This window comes from Elgaria multicarinata, chromosome 4 (genome assembly GCF_023053635.1).
Source record: "Elgaria multicarinata webbii isolate HBS135686 ecotype San Diego chromosome 4, rElgMul1.1.pri, whole genome shotgun sequence".
Taxonomy (NCBI): Eukaryota; Metazoa; Chordata; class Lepidosauria; order Squamata; family Anguidae; genus Elgaria; species Elgaria multicarinata.
Window position 1 is genome coordinate 98,309,303 of NC_086174.1, and position 26,473 is coordinate 98,335,775.

The 26,473-nt window shown below is 40.6% G+C and overlaps 1 protein-coding gene across 2 annotated transcripts in view; it reads left to right on the forward strand.

Moving 5' to 3' along the window:
• The first annotated feature begins 1,082 nt into the window (after nucleotides 1-1,082).
• Nucleotides 1,083-26,473, forward strand: part of USP45 (ubiquitin specific peptidase 45) — a 70,688-nt gene continuing 45,297 nt past the window's right edge. Inside the window, exons 1-7 of one of the 2 annotated variants that reach the window (XM_063124857.1) lie at nucleotides 1,083-1,144; nucleotides 9,752-9,861; nucleotides 10,917-11,086; nucleotides 13,163-13,266; nucleotides 13,711-13,811; nucleotides 22,939-23,090; nucleotides 25,507-25,602. In XM_063124857.1, coding sequence (XP_062980927.1) covers nucleotides 9,762-9,861; nucleotides 10,917-11,086; nucleotides 13,163-13,266; nucleotides 13,711-13,811; nucleotides 22,939-23,090; nucleotides 25,507-25,602 — 723 coding nt within the window. In that variant the 5' untranslated portion in view covers nucleotides 1,083-1,144; nucleotides 9,752-9,761. Of the gene's footprint in view, nucleotides 1,145-9,751; nucleotides 9,862-10,916; nucleotides 11,087-13,162; nucleotides 13,267-13,710; nucleotides 13,812-22,938; nucleotides 23,091-25,506; nucleotides 25,603-26,473 lie in introns of those variants that run through there. The other variant, XM_063124858.1, reaches the window with a different exon arrangement.

Here is a 26,473-nt window from a genome sequence, read left to right on the forward strand (position 1 = left end):
CTAAAAATAGAAAGTAGAGCCAGTGCTGGGTCAGTTTCTACTTCAACATGAATAATGTTTGTAATGGTTTGGAAAACGCTTGACCAAAAAGTTTTGACCTGTTGACATTCCCACCAAAGATGAATATAAGTGCCAGGAACGGAGCAACCACGCCAACAGTGCGGGGATATATTAGCACTAATATGGTGCAGTCTAACAGGGGTGATATACCACCTGTGAGTGATTTTCAGAGTGAGCTCTTTAACTTTTGTTATAACCTGCTTTTTATTCCACATTCGTAATGATTTGACACAAGGGCCGAGTTCGGACGACATGGTAATCAACGGGGACGGGGGGGGGGGGGGGGATAATAGAAGGGACATTGAAATCAACCGCGTTGCTTATCGTGTAGTCCGAACCCAGCCAAGGTGTAGTTGGATGAGATGGACAGTCTGAACCAGCATAAGGCAGGTTCCTACTTTTCTCTTGATGGTTGTTAGTGTGGGTAAAATCCAACGTGAGTCCTACTTAGAGTAGACCCATTAAAGTGAATGGGACTTAAATCATGACTAACTTAAGTCCCATTCATTTCAATAAGTCTTCTCTAAGGAGGGCTCACGTTGGATTTTCCCCAATGGTTGCACCCCTTCAGTCTGAAGAGATGGGGCTCGGGGGAACTCACACACTCAGAAACTTCTCCACAAAGGAAACAGCCACGCCGGTCTCCAAAGCAGGGCGGGAGGAGAGGGAGTCGAAAATACCGAGGAATGAACGGGTTGTCCTTCTCTGGAGGCGAAGACGTGGGAATGAACGTTAGCGTGCGCGTGTCCAGGGGAGCCACTAGGACGAACTCCGCCCGCATTTTCAAGAGGGCTTGGCTGCATCTCAAACACTGGCCCTCAATCGTTTTAATGGGGTTTACATGGATGCAAATGTGTTGCGCTTCTCGATTTCCTATGTTGCAGCAGCTCCTGCTGCTGCTACTAGAGTTTACACGGAGGCCGGCCCGCTCTCGGGACGAGACGGGGGCGGGACGGGACAGCCCAGGCCGGCAAGGGAAGCGGCCCAGGCAAAAGCTCCGCTTCCTTCGCAGCTTCCTGCTCCTCCTCTTTCTGCCGTCGCTCTAGCTTGCTGCCTTCCCAGGGCGAAGCAGTCGCCCAGCGCGGTGAGTGAGGAGACGGGGAAAACAGGCAGGAAGCCGGGCTGAGCCCAAGCCGGGGGGGACGGAGAGCACCGTGGGAAGGGCCTGCTTGTTTTTGCGGGGACGCCGGAAACCGCAGCTGGGGCTACGCGACTCGCTACTGAGGGAGGACGGAACCTGGCTGGGGGAAGGGGGGTGGGTTCCCTGCGGGCCGTGTTTAAGCTGGTTAATGGCCGCAGGAGAAGCGCAGCTTCTTATAAAAGCTTCCGTTTAAGGAGAGCGCAACGTGTAGGATCTCTTTTAAGGGCTGGGCGCCAGAGGAGGCTCCAAGACGGAATGAGCTGTCCTTCTGCCCCGCCTTTTGAATGTATGGCTTAGGCAGAGAGTTGTTCGTTGTCCTGTCCTGCCCTGCCCTGCCCTGGGACACTTCTGGGATTTGTGCTACCTCTTTCAGCGTCTACTTGGTCCTCGGGCTGGAAGTATTGGCAAAACAGGGCCAAGATTGTCAACTTCTTCCTTCCTTGTCCTTCTAACAGTCCAGCCCGATACATGTGTACTTGGAAGGAAGTCAGTTTCACTAGCTACGGGTAGATATCCAGATGGTTTGGACTTAAACTCCCAACATTATTGACCATTGGATATGCTGGCAGGGGCTTCTGGGAGTTGAAGGTCAGAACATCTGGAGATCTCCCTTCTGCCAACCCCTTACCAGAACATCATACTCCTGTGGGTTTGATTCCTTGAGTATCTTGGGATTAGCCTCCAAGTAAACATGTTTCAGGCTATGGCTTGTTCCTGAGAGCATGACGTAAAAAGCATAGAACCCAAGCTGGAAGAAAATGTATTCTGTATATGTCTACAGTCACTCTGAGCGGTCCTTTTCAATAGCAAGAGTGACGGTTTTAGAGAGTTATTACATTGGTCCTAGAAAAAAAGAAACAAAATCGGTAAGCTGATCTTCTGTTGATGCAGGCTTATGCAGGCTTTAGCCTTTACAGTGTAAAGTTACATAGAGCTCTTGGTTATCTGACAGAATCAGAGCTAACTACTAGGCTAGAGAGGAAGTGTGTAGGGAAAAAGACTTGAAATTGTTAAGGTAAATAGCACAGAACAATGTTTTGCCAATAAATCTTGAATTGTGCACACTTACAACTCAGCATTTGTAAATTATCAATATTTACCATTCAGATTTCAGTAGCAACTTGGAGTTCCAAGGTTTGTGAAGGGAAATTAGTTAAAGGTTGCAAATACATATAGATTCTTGTTTGATTGGGGCTATTTGCCTCTGTTTGAATTTGATAATTACAAATTGTAATTTTGAATTTGGGAGTAAATCCTATAATTTCAGTGGGATTACTCCCAAGCAAGTATGATTTGCATCTCAAGTGTATTCTATAAACTTGGCCAGAGTGAATCACTTCCTTCCACTTGTATCTGTTCTCCAGGTTTGCAGTACTTTTGGAAGGACCGTTCATAGTTCTGCTGTTGCTAGCTTGACATCCTAACACTGAGGGAGTATTTGCACATTTCCTAAATTGGCCTTAGACTGAGGGTTCTTGCTTCGTTGTCTAGTGACTGAAAGATACAACACATAGAAGAAAATACCCTTTTATAAGACAACCTCTTCTTGGTGAAAATATATGCAAGTTGTAGAATAAAGCATCATTATTCCTAACTTCACTCAGTAATGTGTTTAACTGTATTAATGAATTCCTCTTATCCATTATCAGTGTCTTCAACTGTATGTGTAATGACAACTATGTTTACTATCCACAGTAAATTAAAGTTTATTGTTACTGAGGCTGTTTAGAATTGTGACCCCGTATGTAAATATACACCAAAAAGGGGGGGGGGATCTAGTCTTTGCCACCCTTTATCCTTCCCTGTTACATGTACACAATGTTAAATAATAACTAAAATGTATATCCACTTAGAAGAACTCTGAAATGTTTAAAAGGGCAATCCATGTTAAATGATTTTGATTGTGCATCTAGAATGATTAGAAACCAAGCACTGGACCATCTCCTCATTGTGAATACTCAAGGGCAAGGCTGGGGGTGGAGGTGGGGAGGGATGAGGCCCACTTGGGTTCCAAGCCTGGCCTGGTCTTGTTTTCACTCTTTGCCATCTCATTAGAAAGAAAGGAAAATCTCAAACACCCCGGAAGTATTTCTGTAGGGATGAGCAGTTCCCAGGGATGGAAATTTAAAGTGACCAATCAACAGATGAAAGGACCTGGTCATGAATCTGTGAGGCTGAATCAGCCTGAAATGGTATACAAATGTAGATTTTGGTGTTTCCCATCAGCCCAGTCATGTTCTTTGTTCAAAAATATTTCTAGAAAAGGTGGGATGAGAGGAGAAAGTTGGATTTGTTAAAGTTGCCTATTCTATATTTTGTAGGTCTCTGTATGGTACAAATAGCTATTTTTAATATATGTATGGAAAAATGGTTCATTACTTCAAGCTAATCAGAGTACTTTTGTCACTCGTAGATTTGTCTATTGGGTGTTCAGTATTTCAATTAGGCTTTACTTTGCTTCCTTGATATAAATGTATTTTTGTTACTACTATGGAGAGGCATATAATCAGAAATGCAGTTATCAAAACTGAACTTTCTGCCTTGTCACTTCAAGTTATATCAGTAGATCTTTGTGTCATATGTGCTTTGCCCTTTGCTACATAGTTTGGTGTTGGAGAGTGAAGAGTATAGGATAAATTATATTTATAGATAAGAGATTGTGTAGCTATCTCTTTCCTTCTGAATCAAAATAAATTATTGGAAATTGTTTTGAAATCCAGCTTATTTCAATTTTACTTTTAACAGCTGCTGTTTGTAGTAAAATGGTTGCAGTTGTTAGTTTATTGTATTTTGGGGACCTTCTCCTTAGTTGTAATGCATACAATTTCTGAGTGGATTTGAATGCTTGATGATGAATGGAACATTCCTAATAGGATATCATGTATTTATGCATTTCTTCTAGTAAATAAAGATGTTTCAGGTGTTCGGCATAACAAATCATTTTCTCTAAACATTTATTATTATTTATTTATTTATATAGCAGTGTACATGGTAAACATTTAGTACTTGCCACTGCAAGAGAGAAAACATTGGGATAAATCCAGTGAACTTCGACTCATGCAATAGGAGTTGCCCTTATCTTCCTTTCCTTTACATCCTTCTGCATTCTTACAGATCTGCTTTGGGAATCCTGCAACACTCAGAGCAGGTGGGGGGCGGCTGCAGGGGGGAGGGGAAATTCATTACACCTGTTGTGTCCATTCTGCCAGGGGAAGGACACCGTTGGATTTAACCCATTATTTTAATGGAGCATTTCTTTGACTTGCTTTTGTAGTTTCTTTGTCCTCCAATAATTTGATGACTATAAGATTAAAAGATTAAAAGAACTGACTTGCAGAATCAAACCAAGGCCCATCTAGTTCAGCATTCTGTTTGTAGCAACTGCTAGCCAGATGCCCATCAACACTTGCATATTGATGAGCAGTCCCTATTATTTATTTCCAGCATCTTATACTTAGAAGTATACTGCCACTGACCATTAACATTCGATTTAGCTATCCTAATACCTATATTTCATTCAATCAAATATTGTAGATTTGGTTCAGGATTTTCAGAACACATTCATTTTTATCTTGTTAATAACTGAAGTATTAACATGGACCATCCAACTCCCATACACCTCTTATGAAATAACAATTACTTTTGTGCAATGTTATTGGTGTGTGCTATATTGAGCTGACGCTTTAGAATATTGATGCTGGTTACTGTAATTTAGCTTCTTAAAGATCTCTCTTTCTGACTTCAAAATGGAGTCAGTGTTGCAGTTCACAAGTAGTCTACTGTGTTGTTCATTCGAGAAGTGTTATCTATAATGTACTTGACTTGTAAAGATTTTGTCAGATTTCTTCAGGAAATATTGCAAAACTGGTATTCTGTAGATTTGTTTCCCCTTAAGTAGTGCAGCAGCACACCATCTGTCTCTTGGGTTTTGCTGGTAGTGTCCAGAGCAGAGCAAGTTGTCCTTGGTCTGAGATTGACATGTGTCATGAAGAACAAACTGGGACAGCCCTGCTATGTAGAGAAAAAGTGAAATAATATTACACTCTCGGCAGTTAGTCACTGGATTTCTGGGGGAAAGTGCTAGTCATTCCATCAGCCTGACATTCTACTGCCTTGTCAACTACCGTATGTTTCCTCTTCCTTTAGCTATACCAAAGCTGCACATCCACTCTGTGGATATTCTGACTGTAAAAGCAACCTATAAATTGGACCATAAAATATGGCCAGCAAATATTTTCTCTTTTTAGCATAACTTTTAATTCTGTGGAGGGTTATTGACTGCTTTTGTTATGAAATAAGCTGAACAGTAGCAAAACCTATAAATGACATTAGCAACTTGCAGCAGAGTAACGATCCAGTTTGTTTTTTTATAATGCGGCTTTTACATGGTGATTACACCCAGTTCACATGACCAAACAGGTTTGGAGAAGGTGGACTGTGTGCACTGGTGCAGAATTCTGTACATGGTTATGTGGGTGTATGGTAGCTTCAGCGCACACCATAGGAAAGCTAACAAAAGTGACTTGAATTTTGACCTGGGTGTCTGACAAAGCCTTCGTCTCTTATCTGTCACATTAAAATCAAGCAAGTGTGAAATGGAGGGATGTATTATGTAATCCGAACTGTTTCATTTATATAGCTTCAAGTATAGATGTACATTGATGTTCTTTTGAAATGTATGTTATTGTTCTGGGGCTGAGGGAAGTTTTTGCTTTGTTAAATCCATTCTGTCTGTGTTTTGTGGACTGTCAGGCATCTTTCATTTTGTCGTCCACTCATTTGGGATTTTTTTAGGGATGTACAAGAATCTCATTCTGCCTGCTCCCATTAGTGTTAATACACTCTTGCATAAGTGCGAATTTGCACAAATCTGCCCCCCCCCCCCCTAAGTTTTTTTTAAAAAATGGGTTTATGAGTCTATAGAATCAATTTGACCTGGAAATAGCTGTGGAATCTGCAGGTCAGATTCATAGAAATCTGAACTTACTGCAAATTTCTTTGACTTTCCTACTTTGGATAGAAACATCTGGAAATGTATTCTGTAGCATCAGTTTTTTTTAAAGAAGCTTCTTTGGGCCAAATATTGTATACTTTCTGCGCAATTGATGCCACCACCAAAAGGGCCCTATCTCTTGTACCCACCTGTGCCATTCATATCAAATGCACATGCCTTCTGTTGGGCCAATAGATAGACTAATGATTCTTTCAATTTATCTGCCCTCCCTCCCCCACTGCCTATATTGTCTTGGGTGACTTCCACTTGTATGCTGAGATTGCTTTAAGAGATGCAATTCAGCTGTTCATACCTGCAAAGGGCCTACGCCAATTTGCATCTGGTCCAATGCCTATTATAGGTCATACTTGGGAATTTGGTCATTCATTCTGAACAGGGATTTGGTTTGTTGTCCTTTGTCAAGGATGGATTACTACTTGGTGAAGGTTTGGATTTTGGAATCTTACAGCCTCTGCATGTGTGTCTGTCTGTAGATTACTAAGATGGTATGTCTCAGATGGTTTCCAGTGGGTCTGAAGGCATTCTTTAGTTCAGACTTCTTAAACCTGGTGCCCTCCTGTTATTTTGTACCACAACTCCAAGCATTCCTGACCATCGGCCATGCTGTCTGGGGCTGATGGGAGATGAAGTCCAAAACATCTGGAGGACACCAGGCTGGGGGAGGCTGCTTTAGCTGATTTGGACAATGTCTGCCCAAGCCCTAGTTGATGATTGGAATAGGGAACTGAATTGGCCAGTTGACACAGTTGTTCCTGGACATCTATTCCCATGGGCACAGCCATGGCCTCTTAATGGTATGCTGGGGAACTATAAGTGATGAGGCAGACCAGACAATGGCTCAAGAGTAAGCAGAGGAAGAGTAGTAATCTGACTGAACACTGCTTTTGAGCCCATTTGAAAGCTTACTTCATTGCACTGCTGCCACCATCATGTCCAGCTGAGCTTGTCCAGTTGAACATTGCTAAACGGTTAAAGGCCTATTTCAATATGCCCCTTCTTTGTAGAGAAACTGAACCTCCCTGTTCCCCACTGTGACAACATTGGCAAGCTCTTGTTTGTTTAGTTTTTTTGTACATAAAATCACTTGGACTTGGATTCAGAGTCTACAGTCGTAGGTAGGCGGTAGTTTGGGATGAGTCTGGAGTTGCAGCAGGGGATCGAAGACAAGGAAAGCCAGAAGTCAAGGCAGAAGGATACAGGAACACACCAAAGGTTAGACTCTGTTGTTTGGGCAGTGCTTAACTGGAACAGGAGGTCTGTCTACACTTCTTCTTGTCCAAGAAGAACCAGTGGCTACCCTGGGTGCTCTGACCCTGTTCATTTTTGCCTTTATTTTGGTATCACTGATAGATTTCTGCAGAACCTTACAGGATAATTTCCATGGAGAGGAACAGCCATTCCACCAGCACCACCTTTTCTAAACCTCCCAATAAGGTTTCACATGATGTGCCAGTTGTGTGTGGGACATGCCTCTAGTATAAGATATCATGGTTATGACACATTGAGAACTTTAAATGGCAGTTGGGAGTGAAAGCAATGTTGCTGCCACTACCAGTCTGTAGTTCTGGTTCTTTTACTGCTCTAGGAGGCATTAAGTGCTTGTATGCTTGTAAGGCTTTCAGAGCTGTCACCACGCTGAAACATCTGATCTGCTGATTGATGACATTGTCCAGTTGCTAGTCATGATGAATGTGGTCTTTGCCAGTAATTGGATGACAGTTGATCTAGCTCTGGACAGCCAAAATGCCACAGGTAGTTACGAAATGCATCTGCATGCAGCTCCTATGAAAAAGCAACACATTTATAAATATGTCGTTCTTAGAAATGGAAGGAAGAGGCTTTGGAACCTGTTTATGCTTTGTAACCTACATAAGAACATAATAAGTGCCATGCTGGATCAGACCAAGGGTCCATCTAGTCCAGCACTCCATTCACACAATGGCCAACCACCCATTGGCCAGGGAACAACAAGGCAGGACATGGTGCAACAGCACCCCCACCCCCATGTTCCCCAGCAACTGGTGCACACAGGCTTACTGCCTCGAATACTGGAGATAGCACACAACCATCAGGGCTAATAGCCATCAATAGCCTTTAACTCCAGAAATTTATCCAACCCTATTTTAAAGCCATTCAAATTGGTGTCCATCAATACATCTTGGGGTAGTGAGTTCCATAATTTAACTATGCGCGGTGTGAAGAAGTACTTCCTTTTATCAGTCCTGGATCTCCCACCAATCAGCTTCATGGGATGGCACTGGATGCTAGTATTTTGAGAGAGTGTCCACATTCTCTACACCATGCATACTTTTGTACACCTCTATCATGTTTCCCCTTAGCCTCCTTTTTTCCAAGCTAAACAATCCCAGTTGATGTAGCCTTCCCTCATAGGAGAGATGCTCCAGCCTGTGAATCATTTTAGTTTCCCTTTTCTGCACTTTTGCCAGCTCTATAATATCCTTTTTTAGGTGGGGTGACCAGAACTGTACACAGTACTCTGTGGTCGCACCACAGATTTGTATAAGGGCAGTATGATACTGCAATTTAGCTTTCTCCTACCATAGCCATTGAGCTAAGTATTAATCAGACATTCATGATTGTATAAAACAGATTAAATATTTTCTTTCATTAAAATTGTTTTTAATAAGAACATAAGAAGAGCTGTGCTGAATCAGACTAAGGATCCATCTAGTCCAGCATTTTGTTCACACAGTGGCCAACCAGCTGCCTACGGGAAACGCACAAGCAAGACTTGGGTGCAACTGCACCTTCTTACCCATGTTTCCTAGCAACTGGTATACATAGGTGTACTGCGTCTGGTAGCGGAGGTAGTGACAAGAGCCATTGTGTCATAGTGGAGAGAGCATTTTTGGCCACCTTAACAATTTGATGTGCTGGGATATCTGGATTCAGGTCCCCACTTGGTCATGAAACTCACTGAAGGACTTTGGGCTAGTCACTTTCACTCAGCCCTCTCTCTCTCTCAGGGCTGTTTGAATGAAATGGATGGGAGAAAACTATTTGTACCACTGTGAGCTCCTTAGAAGAAGGATGGAATGAAATGTAAAATATAAATAATGGACAAATATTGGGGGAGAATGCCTTACTATTTGCCTGAAAAAGAAGTATCTACCAGATGGCTAGTTGTAAGGCATTTTGCCATCAGGCATTCATTTTCCAACAAAAGGCCTGGAGTTGTTTAGTTGGAGTCTGCATTATGTTGCCAGTGTTATATTAAAATTGTTATATTTTGATGTACCCCCTTCCTAGTGTTTCTGGCAGGATTAACTCTCATTGCACAGCATGATGCTTAGTGCAACATAGATGTGGCTTAAAAAAAGTATTTGGGAGTCACTGTCAGCAAGGCAGTGGGAAGAATTGCTGCTAGGGAACTTTCCAGGCACTTTATTTGAACTGAGGGTTGGGCTCATTTCATCATTTGCATGTCAACACAAAGCAGAATCATAAGAATTGCTTATGGTAGCCAAGCCTTTGTGTATTACCAATACCTATCTCACTGCTCTTTCCTTTTTCAGCAAATAACAGATGCGGGTAAAAGATCCAGCACGGGTTATCCCTGACAAAACCAAGAGACACAAAAAGTTAAATCAGCATCAGGATGAAGACTCTTCAGATGACATTGCAGGTAAAAAAAGCCATGTCATGGTCAGAACCAATGTAGGTATGTGGTAGTGACTTTTACTTGCTGCAGCTGTTGGTTCCTGACTCTGGTGAACAGGTTATGTGGAGTTACTACTACCATGCACCAGGAAAGTGCATGCACACCTCCACTCCAGTAAACTTTATTAATATGGGTTGCAAGAAGCCTCATCAAGGTGGTGCCTGCATGCAGTTGCCTCACCACAGACAGGGAGGTAATATTAAGACACTACCATGCTTAGGGATGGATTGATTCAGCTCTTAGGGCTATACCCAGATTGTGTGAGTGGAATCCTGCCCATACGACAGATCTTCTCTGTCTTCTTCTTTTGCTGCACACAATCCCAAAATCTGTTCCTTGGAGCAGATTTGGAGGAGCACCAGGGGCTGCAGGGGGGAGGGGGAATCTGTTCTGCTGGTGGATACTTTTCCATCAACGGATGGACACAAAGAGCTTCCTCCCTTGGCTGTCAAGGAAAGGAAAGCATTGTCCATATGGTTTCAGTTATCCAATAAGGAATTGGATGTTGCTAGTTTGTTTGGAAGATTTCAACAGCAGATATGCTTGCAGTCAAACATTTATGGCCTGATGATTTATGAAATGAATTTATCCTTAGAGTGCTCTTATTTCAGGGGGTTATTCTACATGCTTGTAGAATTGCATCTCTCTACACTGGACTGAAATAAGAGAATTTTGAATGGCAGTGACAATACATTTAAAAAAAAGGAGGGGGAAAGGAAGAAAGGGCAAAATAGGTTTGGAGAGGATGGATTTTCTTATTTGTAAAGATGGAAGCACAATGCAGAAAGATTGTTGGCTTATACAACAGCTACAATTCCATCTGTGGACATTATCACTGCTGATGTTCTGAAGGGGATGGGGTGCACAGATGTTAAGTTTCTGGGAAACCTTGAATTGCAGTCTCATAGTCCTGTGGTTTTTGCTTCTTATTCCTAAGGTTCAAAAAGATTTTATTAAATGTCCACTCCCACAATACAATGTCCGTCTTAATCATTTTAGTCCTTTTAAAACTTCTGTAGGTCTGACATGCCAGCATGTAAGCCAGGCAGTAGATGTGCATCATGTGAAGAGGGCAGTAGCTCAAAATGTCTGGTCAATATGCTCAGAGTGCTTAAAGGAAAGAAGACTACATGATGGCGAGCCAGTAATGCCTTCTGACATATGGCTGTGCCTCAAATGTGGTACACAGGTAAATACATTTGTTAATATACAGAACTCAATTATTATATTGCTCTGATAACTATGGCTTGCGTCTCATTGACTGGCTTGCGTCTCATTGACTTTATGGAGCTCTGCTAATGTACCAGTGGGCCAGTTCAGACACCACACTAAGCCATGGTTAGGCCGCTAAGCCTTTTGCAGCAAATGGTTAGTGAGTGTGTTTAAACTTTGGTTATGTAGCCACCATGGTTAGGAATGGTTAACACAATACACATTGGCCCTGTTCAGATGACACCCAGAGCTTTGTGGTTAGCTTAACCATGTTAGCTAACCACATGCAGAATGCTAGCAGATGACACATTTAACCCTTTTGTGGTGAAGGATTCCTTAAGCACATGCTAACCACAAGCTGGTTAGTTGAGCACCTGAGTCCTCCAAATAATCCGGTCCATATCCCAGCAGCTCTAGCGCTAGGAGCCTAGGCAGTTGCACCCGCCATTTTAGTGCAGGCAGCAATGTAAACAGCAATTACTTACATGCATCGGCCTGTTTAGTAAGTGATTCCATCCACCATTTTGAAAGGGTAGTAAATTTCAAAGCCTGCTATACCTCTACAGTCATCACAGGGGAGGCGGAAGCCTTCCGAAATGCACATGTGAGCCATGTCATCAAGCAGTGCTGCTGCAGTAATCAAAACCTGAGGGGTGTAATGGCGCTTCAACGAGGTAGGAGAAATGGCTGCTTTGTATTGGGAAATTGCCAGTGGGGATTTAAGAAGTTACACAGTAATCACGTTCTGCTATGAAGATCAAATATCGCTCCAAAAAACTAAAGCGAAAGCACGAAATGGCTGCAACGTGTTTATCAGTCAAATGGCAGTCCAGAACAGTGATAGAGCCCGCCAGCTAGAGTGGCCCCACCTAGTTAGGCTGCTCTGTACTGGAAGCTCTATGTCTCAAAGAAAGTGAGGCAGGTGGCTACCAGGAGGAGGGCCTTCTCTGCTGTGGCACCTGGCTGTGGAATGAGCTCCCTAAGGAGCTTCGCTTGGCACCTATATTATATGCCTTTAGACGCCAGGTGAAGGCCTTTTTATTCTCCCAGCATTTTAACAGTCTATACATAAATTTTATCTTGGTGTTTTAAATTTGTAATTTTGCATTGCTGCTGTTTTTATCTGGTTGAGCTTTTATATTGTATTTTATATTATGGTTTTATACTGTTGTTTTATATTTTGAATGGTTTTAATTTTTGTGAACCGCCCAGAGAGCTCCTGCTATTGAGCGGTATAGAAATGTAATAAATAAATAAATAAATAAAATTTAGCCCTTAACCAAAGACACATGTCAGACAACACTTTTAGCCATGGTTAGTGCCTCTAACCATGTTGCACAACATGGTTAATGAGGCTGACCACATTGTGGTTAGTGGCATCACATAGTTAGGGAAAATACGTGTCAGATGACACTGTTAACGATGCCGCCCTAACCACACTAACCACAAAAGGGTTAACGGCGTGGTTAATGGTGTCATCTGAACGGGGTCATGGCTCACACAACATGCTAAGCCATAATGTTTAGCTCAAAATGCTTAACTACCTTGGCTTAGTGTGTCATCTGAACAGGGTCAATGTTTGGAATGTAATTGATTTGTGGGATCTGGACAGTAACATTTTAGAACCTCCGGCAGCTTTTTCTTCACCATGGATTTTTGGTCTTGCTATTCTGGGGAAAAGCCAGATGGAGCAATCTCTGGAAACCTGGCGAAGAATAAGCTGCTGGATGTTCCTGGGTGTTTCTGAAGAGTCTTCCCTTTGACTGATTGGCCTGGTTGTGATGCTGCTGCTTACCTGGCATGGAGATGGTTCTGCGGGAGAGAGGGCTATAGCAGCTTTTATAGTCCTCTGTGTGTGATGAGGGTGAGCAGGATCTTCACCTTCAGACAAGAAAAATGTAAATGGGCAATCTTCACACTAAAGTCTCTTGAAGTGCTTTTTAAAGGAAATATGCAAAAGTACTCTTTTGTAGAAGAAAACACTTTAGCTGAGTTTACTGAGGAACAGAATCATTTTGATAGCTATATTTTAACATTTATTAATGAATCCTAGGGCTGCAGTCAAAACTCAGAAGGTCAGCATTCCCTAAAGCATTTCCAAACTGCACGGGCAGAACCTCATTGCATTGTAATCAACCTCAGCACATGGATCGTATGGTAAGTTAATATGTTTTGTTTTTTTGCGGGGGGTGGGGGGGGCGGGGGAGAAGAGTTGTGTGTGTTTGTGAGTGAAAATATTCACTTGTAAGTTTAGTAGTATACACATGTATGTAATTAAATTTTCTACAGGTTTATTTTTGGTTATTTAGCTATGAATTAAAGATACAAAACAGCATTATAGAAGTAATTCTTCCTGGAGTTCTACCATCCTGCATATATAGTTTAGTCATTGAAAAGAAGATACAAGCAAGATATTTGTTATATCGCTCATGACGCTTTCCATAGGTCAGACTAATAACTGGTTGGAATATAAAATTTGATTATGTGAATACTACAAATAATTTTTATTGAGAAAGCAATCCTCTGGTCCTTGGAGAGTGTCATAAGAATTTACTTATTATATTGAGAGCAGTTGTTACAGTATTTAAATTCTTATTCTAGGTGTTATGAATGTAATGAAGAGCTATCAACGCATTGTAATAAGAAGGCTTTGGCGCAGATAGTTGACTTCCTCCAAAGACATGTTACCAGGAATGAATCAAGTAAGTTATTTGAAAAAGAATATGGATCTGAAGTTGATATAGCCCTATTTAAATATGTCAGAGGTATGAGGTCCAGGGGCCCAGAAGGCCCTTTAGGGTTTTCCCTTGTCCTCATCAATTTATTTGTAAGTACCTAATAACCACAGTTTAAACTCGCTCACTAACCACTTCATTCAAAGGGGTTAGCGGCCTAACTGGTTTAGCGTGTATCTTAGCGATGACACATCTACACCAAGCAGGATATAACACTATGAAAGTAGTATGAAAGCCATATATGGTATGTGTCAGCGGGCCCCAACAGTTGTCAGTGCACTTCAATACCGATATAAAGCAGTAGTGTGGCTCCTGCCTTTTATATACCGCTTTCATACTGCTTTCATAGTGGAATATCCTGCTTGGTGTAGATCAGCCTTTAGTCTAGCAATTGTATGCATTTTAACTGACAGATTACAGTTGAATAAATTTGCATATGACTAACAATAGGTTTTTAGTAAAAGTTTTCTTTATAGATGATGCATGTTATATATCTTAGTAGGATTCATCTGAGAAGAGGCAGTTCCTCCTGTGTGTGAGAGAAGAGAGATTGCCTCCTATAAGGTGCATGTGCTATCTGCAGTTTAATTAAAACAATAACAGCACAGCAACAATCCCAAGATGCCCAATTGATCAGAGACACCATTTTCAGCCAATCAACAGTTTTTTAGATATAGATATAGACTTATTGTTGCCATGTGTATATGCAAACAGATCCTTTGAATTATAACCAAAGGATACTTCTTTCTGTTGAAACCATGACAAACTCCAGTTGATTTCTTTAATCAACTGGAGTTGGTTTGCACATAATTTAACATGGGGTTTAACACAGGAGATATTGGGATACCAGCAGACAGAATGCTACAGTGAAAACAACAATTCCATATGGATTCATCAGCCTTTTGTTATTCATTTATATTCATTCAGCTTATCTTTTGTGAATAGCTCTCCCCCACCCTTAGATGAAAAATGACTATCTTTGGTATACATGAGACATTGGTACCTTTTAAAAAAAGGTCTTCTTTAAAATGGTGTGTTTGCTGGAAAATGGCTTGCCATTTGCACAAGATTGTTACATGCAAGACTTTCTAAAATACCAGATGCTCAACAAGAATATGTGATGTGGGGCATGGCATGTTTGCCCGGTTTCAGTTTGATTGAGAATGCTTTTGAAGAAAAGGCAAATATATGGGAAAGTAGCACAGATTTACTAAAGAATATATTGGGAGATAAACAGAAGCAAAAATGTGTGTCATTGGAATAGATGTGAAGGACTAGCATGGTAGCAGGATCCCTGCATTTTCACTCAGCAGTTCATACAAATTCAACTTCTAGCTGCAAAAATGTGCAAATTATGTTACTTCTACATGGCTGACTTAGGGAATTACATTAAGCGATTGAGATGAGCCCAAGTGTGTGGTTCCCAAAAGAATGCTTGCAGCTGTGTGGATTTCACATCTGATCTTGTGATTTACCCTGCCCAGCAGTGTGTGTGCTCTTTCTCCCTCTCTCCCTGCTTTTTTTTCCTTTTTAAAAGTAGTCTGTTTGGTTAACAGGTCATGTCTGGCACAATAGGAAGAATAAAGCAAGTGCTTTGTAAGGAATAACCACCCGGCAGTTTTGTGGAAAAGGCTAGCAGGCCATTAAATTATATTTGCCAGGAAAGCAGGTGCATTATTGTCATGATGGCACACTTGTGAGTTTCACATGAACCTAATGAACATGTACACAAGAACCATGCTGAGTTGCTACTGCTTTGAGTGTCTGTTTTCTAGGAAAGAAGGTAATTAGAAATGAGGGTGTGTTTGATCACTGGAAACAGCCCACATGGCTGATTTTCTCTGCATCTTTTCTTTCACCGAATGGGAGAAGGAAAACCAGTTTTTGGTTGTGGGAGAGTTTATGTAAAATTATGTAAATTCCAAACACTGGGTGGTTTACTAATATATTGAACACTCCTGTAACATTTTTGCAAACTAGTTTTAGTTATGCTTGTAGATATATTGTATGTGTGTATATAAGCTCTATGGGGGGTTTGTCAGTTATTTTCCAGTAGTAGTTGTATGCTATACTGTACATTTGGTTCTTTGTAGTTCTGTATTTTTTTAAAAAAGACATAGTATAACCAGCTCATTTGTTAACTTTTTCCTCGTGGTGAAGAGACTAAAATGTGTGATGACTACATTCCAGGGAAAGTCTCAAACTGATAGCACGTGAATAGGCCCTTAATTAAATTGATAGGCAGAACATTTAGAATAGACAAACGTATATCATCTTACAACACACAGTTAAACTGTGGAGTTCACTAATGTATGATATGGTGATGGACAGTACCTTAGGTGGCTTCAGAAAAGAATGACTCCTCCATACATAGACAGTTGGATAGTAAAACTATTGGATTTGATATATAAAGGAACATCTGACATTTTTTAAAAAGAACATCTTAGATAACTTTGATGGTATTAGGAACTCTTTTCTCAAAGGCTTTGTCTGTAATGCACAATGTGTACTCATATGCAACTGTATCGTATTCACTAACCCACTTTTAAAAAACTTTCCTTAACTGATCCAGAAACATAAGACTTGCAAATTCCCGCACTGAGACTTGGCCACATTGTGTTTTGCAAAAGCAGAACACTGTATTATATTGTCAAATACTCCACTTTATTTTTCTTTTACTGTGGTCATAATTTTAAGTTCGTCAAGGACAATATAAAACAAATTGGTAAAAAGGGATTATTAGACAAGTATTTGGAAAATAAGTCTGTGAACTGCTATTCCTATGATAGCAAAATGGAGGCTCTATATACCTGTATTCTTAGACAAAAGGGAGTCATTGGTTACTGTTGAAAATTGGGGTACTGGACTATTTTTTGACAGAACCATCTCCAGTCTTATTCTTTTTCAAAATTACATCACTCTAGTGAAAAGCTCTCTGAGCAGCTTACAATAAAGTACAAAATTAAAAAACACCAGAATAACTAATAAAAGCCATACTCCAGTAGGGAGCAATGCATACTTTAAGCCACTGAAATCAATGGGCTTAAGCACAGCTAATTCTCTTGTGGATGGTGGCTAAAATCTATAAATATTGCAACATAACAATACTGTTTAAAACAACAACAAATAAAGACAAAAAGATAACAGACAAGAATTAAAAACAACTCTTTGGCTTAAATTAGAATATAAAGGTTCTCAATGATAAAGTGGTGTTGGTGGTGTGGTGTTGCCTCCTGAAAACCAAATGAACCTCTTTGGGCAAGGAATTATATAACCAGGGCACCACCACTAACTAGGCATCCTGCTGTACCTCAGTTGTGTAGGCACTCTTAAAAAGAGCCTCTTTGGTAGATCTTGATGCATGGAGGAGAATATATAGGAGGAAGCATTCCTTCAGATAGGTTGACTCCCTTAAGAACTATTTCAGTTAAATATTTCCTTCTATGCATGTTTCTTAATTGAAGAAATAAGCAATACTACATATAGGTCACCTAAACTTGGAGGATGAAGATGGGGGTATTGTCAGGACTAGATGTAGCAGTGCCAGCCCAAGATACTTCACTGCCTGAGATAGAAATGGTGCCCCTCCCCCACCATTCAACAACAACATACTCAATCCTTGAGTGTGGGTTATCGTGTTGTGTGAACCCAGTCAATGAGTCTTACTCTGAAGTACATTCTCTCTGTGCAATTTTCCCCAATTCCCCCATTACAGTCTCCCCTCTTGCGTTTTATTCTGGGGGTCTCTGGACTTTTGTGGGGTGCACTAGGGACTGCAGTGTGGAGGAGGGGCTGTAGAATTCCCTGTGCACAAGCACCCTTGTGTGAATATTGCAATGGATATAACCCACTGTGAATTTTAAATAAATATATAAAATGGGTCAAGGAAGAAAACAGAGAATGTTGAACCATCCAGCATTAGGAGTTCACCAGATGCCTAATTACTTATGAACATGTAAATATTTCTCATGTTAATTAATAGCAAAACGTTTTATGTGGAGACCAGCTAAGCAAAAGAACATAGATTTCATTTTTCAAGGCAGGTGAACTAAAAGGCTGACCAATGAATGTTTATTCTAATTAAGTCCTATTGAGTTCAATGTGGTTTACTCCCAGTATGCATAGGATTGTAGCTTTATTTAGCTGACTTACACACATTTCAGTTAACTAACAATGCAATTAGATGCATGTTTAGAAGGAAGTAAATCTTGCTTACTCCCAGGAAAAGCATGCTTAGCATTGCAGCCTGGGTAGTAGATTGGAATTTAAGAACTGGTAAGATTTGTTTTTCTTAATATCCCAATCTCGTAATAAGATGCATAGTTATGGTTTCCTGCATTTTTTTTAATTATATGAGCATTCAGGTCTAGCAACAAAGCTGTCCTGCTCATTGTTGTTGTGTTTTTTTGTGGGTTTTGTTTTGTTCTCCTCCCCCGCCCCCTGATGATTCACATTTGAGATTCAGTAAACAGAACCTTGCTACTTGTGTGAAGCTGTCATTTAACCATGAAATGAAATGCTTTTATTGAGTTTGCCCTGCAGATATGGTCCTCTGTGGCAGGGCTGTCCATATTTGGTGGCTGTGCAAGGAGAGCCAGGTGGTGCTGCAAAGCATAGCACAGTGAAGCGTGGACAGATCTAGGTTTGACATTTGTCATCCTGCACTGCTGAAGGGGAGAGAAAAATCTGCTTTTCCATATGCTTCTGCTCTAATTTTTGCCTGCAGTTTTGTCCAGATGGCCTTGTGAGCATTGTTTACTTTAAGATGTTGTCCCAGATGTTGTTGAATGCCGATGGATAAATGCAACAACTGTGCTAGGCCAGTATGCAAATTATGTACACAATTTTGGCTTTTAAAAAACGTAACCAATATGTTTACGTGTGTGTGTATTTGAAAATGCCCTGTACTTTAATTCACTTTTTAAAGATGAGAATCGGTGTGGGATAGTGGATAGATGTTGGGCTTAGACTGGCATGACCCAGGGTCAAATCCTTCCCAGGCCATGATGCTCATTGGGTAACATTGGGCTACTTTATCTTTCAGCCTAACCGTATCTCACAGAAACCCAACCCATGTGTGCCACCTTGAGTTCCTGAAATACAACTGTAATTAATTAAAAATGTTGAAAGCATCTCTCTCTTTCCTCATTGCCAGCTTAATGCTCTGGGTATTCTATCTGGGTATCCTGGGCAGAAAGGATGTTTTGAACATCAGCTTCCAGCATTCCTGACCATTGGCTATGCTAACAGGCTTGTAGGAGTTGAAGTCCAAAGCATCTGGCAACCTACCTTCTGCCCACGTCTGCTTTAAGTCTTATGCTGCTGGAGATGTTTCAAACTTACATTCTGAATGGGATTTTTATAGGCACAACTTTTGGAAAACGCATGCTTCAGGATGCTGATCTTGGACTGCATCCTTTATTTCCATCAAGAGGGCAGCCCTATCATTAGGCAGATTGAGGCATCTACCTCGCACAGTTGATGCTGCGGGCAGGCGGAGCTGTGTGTGCCATATGGCCTACCCTACACCCTCTAAGCTAGCCTGCTTCCCTCAGGTGGTAGGGTATGCAGTCCCTAAATCAGTGCTGAAGTAAGATTCGATTGCCAATTCTGTCGGCTGCTGTATGAAAGGGAAATGTGTGTGTGTGTGTGGGGGGGGCAATCCTTCGCCCCAATCAACAAAATGTCTTGGGACAGCCCTACTGTTGTGCTCTTTTGAGAATCCCATTGAAAAGAATGGTAGCCATGAAGCAGCAGTTGATGCATGTTACTTGTGTGGTATATACATTTACATACTCGGAGTCTAGCTCACTATGCGGAAAAATGTAACAGATGAAGCAGCTGCTGAGTCTCTTGGCATGTCTTGTTTGGTTTTCACTGGCTCACATTAGTGGTCTAGGAGTGTTCTGTATGAACTGTATCGTTATGAACATGAAGGAATGGGGGTGGGTTCAAAAATTGAATTGCAAATCCAGGCAAAATTTCAAGAAATGTGTCTTGACTGGAAGGCAAATTATGCCAACAGTCTGATGTCAGCTATAATAGGTATTCTAAATTGTATTTATTTTCTTTCTATCTATCAAAATTTAATTATAGTTCTCCCACACTCCCCCTCCTTCTCCCCATTTTTCAAGAGAGGATGCAAGTATCTAAGGATAATGTGTAGAGAAATCTTTCGGCATGAGCGTTCCATTAATGTAAATAGGTCTGTTTAGTTATTTCTCAAGAACACTTAATGAGTCCTCAGTATGTAACTCATTAGGACAAATATATGAATTCATATGTCAAAATGTAGATTGCAGCACTGCAGCTCTTGGCATCCATTAAGTCCATAACTTGTTCACATTGACATGCATTGTTAATCAATACTTGAAATGCTGTAGATGTCAGTAATGTTCATATTTAGTACAGCAACCATGACAATATGAAAGTTGCTAGTAGAAATCTAGGCTAAATAGTGTATCTCAAGTCTTCTCATTACCTCTAGGCTACAAGTTAATGGCTGTCTAACTTCACTGCCCCGTATCTATTTAAGCAATAAGGCAAATAAGAAAATACAAGGACACTGTACTGGTAGCGCATTATATTACAGTTTATTAAATATATTTGGTTTTTAAGGTTTAAAGCAAATAACAATCTCTTATGCATCTAGCTCCAGATTAACAGATCCACTGCCCAAGAGCACACTGTGTGCAGTGGGCAGAGAGAAGTACAAATATGTCATAGGAGACAACATAATACCTATTCAAGCTATTGAAGATGTGCTACAAACTAATTTGAACTCTTGCTCACTTGGTTGGCAGGAAGGTATGGATGCAATACTATACACACCTACCTGGAGTAAGTCTAATTGAATTTAATAGGACTTACTTCTGGTAGATATGCTTAAATGACTGTGCTGCATGATTCTCATTGCCGCCATCATTGGAATATTATCTTTATAAATTTGATTTTCTAGAAACTGAAATATATTATGAAGTTTAAAACTTCCATAAAAGGCCCTTCAGGCTATATTGCCCATATTATTTAGCATAGTAGTCAGTTGGGGGCAGGGAGGGGAAAAAGATGAGACACAAAGATAACATCTAGAAGAAACACAAGTATCTTGTATGTGTTAAGAAAAATACAGAAGGTTGGATCCAGGCTTTTAATTGAATTTAGTTTCCTTTGAAATTACTGGGGCTTACGTCATTACTAACTTGCCCCATTGGTTTCCATGGGGACTAAGTGCACATAACTCAGACCAACCCAGAATATTCCAGTTTATTTCAGAAAGTAAAGCTCTTCCTTACAGATAACAAATACAAGGGTTCACATATTTAAGGCTGTTGAAAACGGGTTGTGTTTTCTATCATTGAATTGTTGAAGCAGCACAAAACAGGTGTCTGATCGCTTTAGAAAACAGTAGGGTGCACCTCTGCTCATTCCTGTTGCACCCATGGGATGACTACTAGTGCAACAGGAACTTCCTAAAGCATCCCCAGAAATGAATGTAAACATTCATTTCAGAAGAAGACAGGTCCGTGGAGCTCCTTCAGTGAGCTCTGCTGATGTGCTCCGTTCTGAAACTACAGTATTGCTTTGATTCTAAGACGCACTTTTCCCCCCATATAAACATCTCTAAAAACAGCGTGCGTCTTAGAATCGCGGGTGCGTTTATTATATCTTAGAATCAAAGCTTTTTTTCTGTTGGTGGTACTGAAATTAGTGTGTGTCTTACAATCGATGGCGTCTTACAATTGAAGAAATACAGTAGTGTTTCTAATTGCTTCTTGAACTGCTAGCTTCCTGTTGCGCTGCGGTTATGTCCTGCTAGTTCATAGAATCATAGAATAGCAGAGTTGGAAGGGGCCTACAAGGCCATCGAGTCCAACCCCCTGCTCAATGCAGGAATCCACCCTAAAGCATCCCTGACAGATGGTTGTCCAGCTGCCTCTTGAAGGCCTCTAGTGTGGGAGAGCCCACAACCTCCCTAGGTAACTGATTCCACCGTCGCACTGCTCTAAGAGTCAGGAAGTTTTTCCTGATGTCCAGCTGGAATCTGGCTTCCTTTAACTTGAGCCCGTTATTCCGTGTCCTGCACTCTGGGAGGATACTGCACAGTGGTTTCAATTTTCATGATGGAAAATTGGCATGTAGAAAATAGTTCTTTTTTTTTTTTTTAACCTATGAAGTTGTAATAATTTAGTTGGAGCACCCCTTGCTGAATAATAGTTTTTCTGTCTTAAATACCTTTAGTAGTAGTAACAAAATGTGGGTTGTTTTTGCCCTTTGTATCAGTGGCCATAGATATATCTATATATGCGACCTTTGGGCCAGTTGCTATGCACATCTTGAAAATAGGAGTCATATACACAGTACATGATCTGTGCGCTTTACCGAAGAACCTGAATCATCTCAAGACAGAAATTGGCCTGTATGGTACAGCCAAGCTCATATTACAACTTTTGGATTTTTCTACCCCTGCTAACATCTAGAAGTGCTGTAACCCTCATCAAAGCAGATAGAACTTGAAAATGTGTGTCTATTTTGAGGTAAAGAGAAAAGTACAATTATGCCATAGCAGACAACCTGAATAGTGTTCCTATATCATTATAGATGGGGACTAAAGAGCTATAGACTGGGTTCATTTAAGGTGCTCCTGCTAGCCCATCTGAAATGTTGTGGCACGGCTGAAGCCGTACTATATCTCAGATTGCTTTTGAAAGGGCATTTTAAATTTCCTGTTAAAGAAGTCTAAAGCTCCCATGAACTAGAAGTTCTTTGGATCCTAGCCATTGTTTCCACATAAAGTACGAGTATGAATATGATGTATGCACCACAATATGTGATGACTACATCTGTGTATTCTTGACATAGGAAGATTTGCTAGTCAGTGTCTGAAAATGTATTTTATTTTCATATTAGCTGTTTGCAAACTCATAGAAAAGCATGTCCCATGCTTCTCTATGAGTTTGCAAACAGCTAATATGAAAATACAGTACATTTTCAGACATTGACTAGCAAATCTTCCTATGTCAAGAATACACGGATTAACTTTTGAACCACAATATCAACTATTGATATTGCTAATATTTCTTTCCCCCTATAAAAGGTTCATCATCAAAAATTATAAGGCTACATGAAGAAAACAATGAAGCAAGTGACATATTAAAGGAAAAAGGCATCGGTTCCAGTTGGGCATCTGTTCCAGTTAAAGGCATTAATAATTTAGGAAACACATGCTTCTTTAATGCTGTCTTGCAGGTAAGGCTAAAGGTGTCTCTACCTGCCCTGAAAGAGAGCTATGAAAAAACAAAGGATTATATCCAATGTTAGTTTAACTTATGTACTATTCATAGTACATAACATTATAACATAGGACTAACATAGGACTAACATTAGATACATAACATAGGACTAACATTAGATACAACCTACAGAAATAAGACTAGTATTTGCACTAATTCTTGTCCCAAGTTTTGAAAGAAGTGGATAAAATTTCTGCAGGGCTATGCACAATTCTTTCCTTCTGCAACATAGAGAGCTCCATCCTGGTTTCTGAGTTTTCAGCTGATACTGGCTCATGTTTTCAAGTTTTATCTAGTATTTTACAGTAAATCCAGGCCCTTATTCTTATTTCTGGGGCTTGTTTGAAGATAATATTTTCATGACACAGTCTTTCAGTTGTTGATTCAAAGTATTTTTATGAGGAAGTAATTTCAGCTGAAATTAACAAAGCATCCTCATATGTTATGCGTATAGAAACTGGGTGCCATCCTGCAGTCCTCTTACTAAGTCATCGTAGGTTTCTATGAAAGCCACCATTCAAAGTTGTATTTTAAACATGAAACACCAGCATATTGGATAATTTACCATGAAGTTCACAAATTAATGCCAGGAATAAACATGTTAGTAATTTTGGAATGGTTACTTATGTTTACTTTTCTATTTTGAATTCATTTTTATTGGGCAGTAGAGTTGGTAATAAATTAAGTGTACAATGTACACACAAATGCACTACACAGTTGATGTTAATGATCCCATTTTAATCTGTAAAAGTGAAACAAAAACAGTACGCTTCAGCTGCTTCCACGATGGTATTCCTTAATGTTGCTAAGTTCCACTCCCAGGTATAAATTGAGTTAAAATGGTGGTTCCACACTGCACTTAATATTGTGCAATAACCATCCATATGGTGATGGGGGGTGGGTGGGAATTGGAGATGAATGTCATTTGATGGGGCAATTCTGATGGAAAGGAGAGGAGGAGGAAAATTTAATTCTCCCCACCTGTACACTTCCTTGCGCTACAATGCAAGTAATGGAATCCATGAATGTGTTTTATACTCCTTTAGTGTTCTCTCTCTCTCTCTCTCTCTCTCTCTCTCTCTCTCTCTCTCTCTGTGTGTGTGTGTGTGTGTGTGTGTGTGGTAGTGGGCAGAGAAAGGTTTTCTTGTTGCACTGAGCTGAAGAGGTTTGCAAATGTCTCACTGGTTTGCAAAGCTCAAGGAGCCACAGTGTAAATGAAGAGTATTCCCTTCTCCCAGGCCTTCTCTGGCTTGTGTGGAACTTCAGAACATTGAAATCAGTGCTTTCCAAGTCTGAGAAGAGGAAATGTAGTGCATAACCTCTTGCTGTTTTCGAAATTTTGTGCTACTACCAAGTTAGAGAAGGTTTAGGAAAAAGGGAGAGGGGGATTCCTTTCCCTTGAACTGAGGCACCCAGAACTTTACAAAACACAGTGAAATGTTTTTCTGGCTTAGCACAGTCCATCCCTCCACCCCCACTGCCTGTCTCCCAGGGTTAAGGAGTGTGTGTAACAAAGAAAATATAAAAACTATTGTGTATCAGTAAAACAAGGAAGTGCAAGGGGCAGACACTGGCTGTAATGCAACTATAGCACTAAAGTTATCTACACCCGCCAGTTGCTCTACTGGTGGTTCCCCCCGCCCCCCAAAAAAAGTCAGAAAAATGAGTTCCAAAAAGGAACAGAATTGGGGTGGGTGGGACTGAAGGACAATTATGTGATGTCAGATGGTGCTTCTAGACAAGGCTTTAGTATGCAATTGCACTGCCTCGTTCACAGAAACTTACTGGGGGTGTGGAGGTCCAGACAACATTGTCTTGTAACCCTCCTGTGGTTTCCAATTGCTTCTTCCATCTCTTTTTACCAGAAAAAAATCTTTAAAAAGATACCTTTTATTAGACTGTAAGCCTGAGGGCAGGGACTGTCTTTTTTGCTAAGTGTAAGCCTCTCCGAGAGCATTTTTTGGCTGAGGAGCGGGGTATAAATATGATAAATAAATAATAATAATAATTTTGGCTGATAGGAGCCCTCTGCTTGGAACCACCCCTAGTATGGCTAATTTGTAAAAAAGTAAGTGAACAAACTATCATTATGCACTAAAGAGCTGGTGTCAAAGTAGCCTTTCTCTCAATTCAGGGCATGTCTCTGTAAGCCTAGTTAGAATTTTACTTTTTAACAAATGGCAGCTCCCTGCTTTTGGGGTCTCTGAAATTTCAAGGAGTTTCAAAAGCAATTTGTGATGTAGCCCAGGCAGCTGCGTTTTAGAAGTCTTGCTGAACATAAGGAGTGCTCTGGATTGTTGTCATGCTGCTAACGTTAAAGAAGATTATGCCTTCTACAGTATCATCTATAGTCTTTGCCTTTTTCCCTTTAGAATTTGGCCCAGACACACATGTTAAATGAATTAATGTGTGAAATGAAAGAAAAGGGGACAAAGCTAAAAATTGGACAGAGTCCAGCATCTCAACTGGTAAGTATTGTCACACATTTTGGATATGCAGACTGAAATTGTACTTGAAGAAAAACAACAAGGACATTAATTTCTCCTTCAGAAATGGGGCTTATGTCATGCTTCTGTTTTGCAACCATACTCTGAGCAGTGGTTTTGTAGAAAAATAAGGTTAGATCCAAGGTGTCCCTTCCATGAGCCAAAGGGCTCCTTCCACTCATACAAGATCCAGTAGAGGCTCCCGCTGGTGGAAAGCAGGGGGAGGAGCCAATTTTACAGATTCCTTCCTGCATCCCCCTGTATCACCTGTTACACTGTTCCAGAGGATTTGGGGAACCCTCTATATTCTTAAGGGACCTCCAAAACCCTACAAAACAGTTTTTTAAGGGGGCACAAGGAGATAAAGGAATCAACAAAAATGCCTCCCATCTTCTTCCTCTAGCAGAAATGCCCAGGGAGCAGAATTCTTCCCACAGGAACTCTGGATTCAACCGTATGTCTATAAAGTGAAGTATGGTCAGATTCAAAAATACCTCCTGCCCAGTATTCATATGGTCAGAATACTGGGCAGGAGGTAGGAACTAGATGGGGAAGGAATGTGATCATTATCATTTTCAGTGTCCAGTCAGTACCATCCTATAAATTCCCCATACGTTGTTACATTGTAAGGTACGGCAAGGCTTACCTCTCTTTTTTTTGCTCACTTTTTGAAAACTATCACCAAATAGACTGTGTTCAAGCAAACTTCCAGGCTCTTTTGAATATAGAAATCTACACATTATTTTCTTTGCTCATGAACCTGAAGCTCTTAGAAACTTAGATTTTCCCCAGCCTCCTAAATTTTAATTAGAAATTCCACCAACTATTTAGTATGCATTTATCAGCTGAGAGC